This window comes from Mandrillus leucophaeus, unplaced genomic scaffold (genome assembly GCF_000951045.1).
Source record: "Mandrillus leucophaeus isolate KB7577 unplaced genomic scaffold, Mleu.le_1.0 Scaffold425, whole genome shotgun sequence".
Taxonomy (NCBI): Eukaryota; Metazoa; Chordata; class Mammalia; order Primates; family Cercopithecidae; genus Mandrillus; species Mandrillus leucophaeus.
Genome location: NW_012104532.1, coordinates 88,199 through 91,078, shown reverse-complemented (window position 1 = coordinate 91,078; position 2,880 = coordinate 88,199). Strand labels below are relative to the sequence as shown.

Below are 2,880 nucleotides of genomic sequence, written 5' to 3'. Positions count from 1 at the left end.
GAGCACCTCTGTTCCTCCCGTCAGGACAAGGAAGGTCTTTGCGCGCAGGGTTCCTCGTTAGGCTGGCTTCACCGGATGCTGAATGATGGGATAAAGAGGCACAGGAAGACCCTGGCTCAGGGACCCTCCTTGCCCTGCAGTGCCCTGCATCCCCAGCCCGGGGTCTGGCTCACCCACAGCCCACAGGAGGCTCAGGCGGGTTCCCGAAGTACTCACAAGCAAAACCCTCTGCCCAAGAGGGGTCATCCCAGGGCAATGACTGGGGCTCAGGACCAGCCTCATGGGCAGACTGGGCCAAGACCCGACTTGAGAGGGCTCAGGGAAGCCTCAAGCCCTGGGCAAGCCCCTCTCTCCAGGAGCCACATCCCCACTCCAATGAGTGCCCCCCATGAGGAGCTGCAAGACCTTGTCTGACCCAGCACCCTGGAGGGCTCAGGAAACCCTCATGGGGAAGGTCACTGACTCTGGGGACTGTGCCCCAATGTGTGCAGCTCAAGCCACCAGCCCCAGCCTGGAAGGGCCAGGTTCTCCCACACCTGCTGTCCCCACAGATCTCTCTTGGGCTCACCCTGTACCTGTGGGACGTGTATTTGCTGGAAGGAGAACAGGTGTTGATGCTGATAACAAGCATTGCCTTTAAGATTCAGAAGAGTAAGTCTGTGTGCCCAGTGGGGCCTTGGGAGCCCTGGGGTCAGATCCCAACTGGCCCGAGGGCAGCTTCTTCACAGGATCCTCATGATCCTCTGTTCTGACCCAGAGGGAGGTCTGGCCAGGTTGGCTGGGCAGGGCACAGTGACACCGAGCCCATCCCCCACATGACCCAGATGAAAGTCGAGAGTGTGGTGAGCACTTCCCTGCCCAGGTCGTCCCCCCGCCACAGCCTCCTGTGCACATCTGGACCCCTGGGGTGGCCACAAAAGGATCCGGCACTGCCCAGTGGGAGACTGAAGTGGTCGTGGGGTATCAGCTGTGCCCCCTCCCAGGGAACTCTCCTGACCTGATGTCCACCCTGTCCCTAGAGCGCCTATGAAGACGTCCAGGTCTGGCCTGTGGGCACGTTTTCAGAACCAGTTCTTCCACACCTGGACCCTGGATGATGACACTGTGCTCAAGCATCTTAGGGCCTCTATGAAGAAACTAACAAGGAAGCAAGGGGACCTGCCACCCCCAGGTGGGCTCCAGTGCCATGTCCCCTCCCATGTCACCCTCTGGGGCAGTCAATAGTGGGGGAGTGCCCGTGACCCACAACCCTACTACCTGGGCCTTCCTCTTCACCTTTTCCTCCTCCTCTTCCTCCTGAACTCTAGGAAAGTACAGGAGGCCCACCGGTCCTCACGGCAGGCGCTCAGTGCGTGTGTACTGGATGTGTTGTGCCTGCAGGAGGGCGATGTGGGCAAGACCTTCCAACAAGCCCCCTCCCACTTTCCACGGTGTCTCTGTCTCCCCATCACAAGGCCGTCAAGGGCACTGGAAGAGCCAGACCCATTTGTGGGAGACTCCACCCCTCGCTGCAAGCACCCACAGCCTCAGAGAGCAGCAGAGGCCCCTCACTACTGCACGCTCCTCCAAGGTTGCCAGGACAAAAAGCCTTGAGCCAGGGAGGCAAGGGAATCGGGTGTCCCTGACCCCAAGAGCATTCAGTGAGAGGGCATAGGCGGGACTCCAGGCCCAGAGCCAGAGTCAAGAGTTCAGACAGATGTGGGAACAGTCAGTCCTGGCATGGACTGGGCAGCCCGGGAGGGCAGAGGGTGACCCATGTCCAGGTCCAATCACCCACTGTGGACATGGGTCCCCATGTGAGGTGGCAAGGGGCTGGGTGACATCCAAGGCCCCTCCCACCTGAATTTGAACTGGGGACTGTATCCCTGGCCCAATAGCCCTGGGATGAGGGTGAGTGGCAGGAAGCCTCCAGCCAGTCTGAACCCTGGCAGGCAGTCCCAGGAGCCACCTGCCATGTCCCGACAGCTTCCCTATGCCAGGCGGCACACACCCCTCCCTCTGGCATCAGCAGACTACAGGTGTGTCCTCATTGTCAGACCACGGGGGCCACACAGAGACCCCGAGGACTCCAGAGACGCAGGCAGGTGGGGCCCAGCCCGGAAAGGCCTGCCTGGGCTCACTAGGGACGCTGACCATGTCTGTTTTCCTTTCAGCCAAACCCGAGCAAGGGTCCTCAGCACCCAGACCTGCGCCGGCTTCACATGGCAAGAAGGCCCTCTGCAAGGGGGACAGGCAGACCCTTCCTGGCCCACCGGCCCAGTTCCAGTGGCTCATTTTGTTAGCTTCCCTGCCACAGGCACCTGGTTCTTTCACATCCTGTCTTATTGAGGCTGTCCGGGAAGATACTTATCCTGTGGGCACTCAGGATGTGCCCAGCCCAGCCCCGGCTCAGGGAGGACCTCAGGGTTCCTGGAGATTCCTGCAGTAGAATTCGATGCCCCGGCTCCCGACGGACCTGGATGTGGGGGACCCTTGGTTCCCCCATTATGATTTCGAACAGAGCTGCTGGGTCCGTGTCCCTTCTGAATGTGTCCTGGACAGCCCCGGGACTGTGGGGCAGGGTTAGCCCGGGAAGCCCATGGGGACCCTGACACCAGGCCCTGCCCAGGCCCATCAGGACTGAGGGAGGTCAGGAGACATCCCACTGCAACAGGGCACCCCGTCTACAGACAAGAGACTTGCACCCAATTTCTACAATGGCACCGTATCCCAGGTAGACCAGCTGGCCACCTGCTGGCAGGCGGAACACCCTGCGGAGGGGGTGAGATTGGCTTTCACTGCACTGAGCCACAGTGTGGACATGGACTTCCAGCCCTGCACTGCACCCAGCACTGATTCCGACCAGGACACCCCCTTCACAGCTAAGGATGAGCAGCAGTG

The 2,880-nt window shown here is 60.8% G+C and overlaps 1 protein-coding gene across 1 annotated transcript in view; it reads left to right on the top strand.

Moving 5' to 3' along the window:
• The window catches only part of LOC105548870 (TBC1 domain family member 3G-like), an 8,624-nt gene extending 5,789 nt beyond the window's left edge, over positions 1 to 2,835 (top strand). The window contains 6 exon segments of the mRNA XM_011993089.1: positions 25 to 89; positions 551 to 655; positions 1,020 to 1,171; positions 2,154 to 2,516; positions 2,703 to 2,804; positions 2,807 to 2,835. Coding sequence (XP_011848479.1) covers positions 25 to 89; positions 551 to 655; positions 1,020 to 1,171; positions 2,154 to 2,516; positions 2,703 to 2,804; positions 2,807 to 2,835 — 816 coding nt within the window.
• Positions 2,836 to 2,880: the final 45 nt, after the last annotated feature.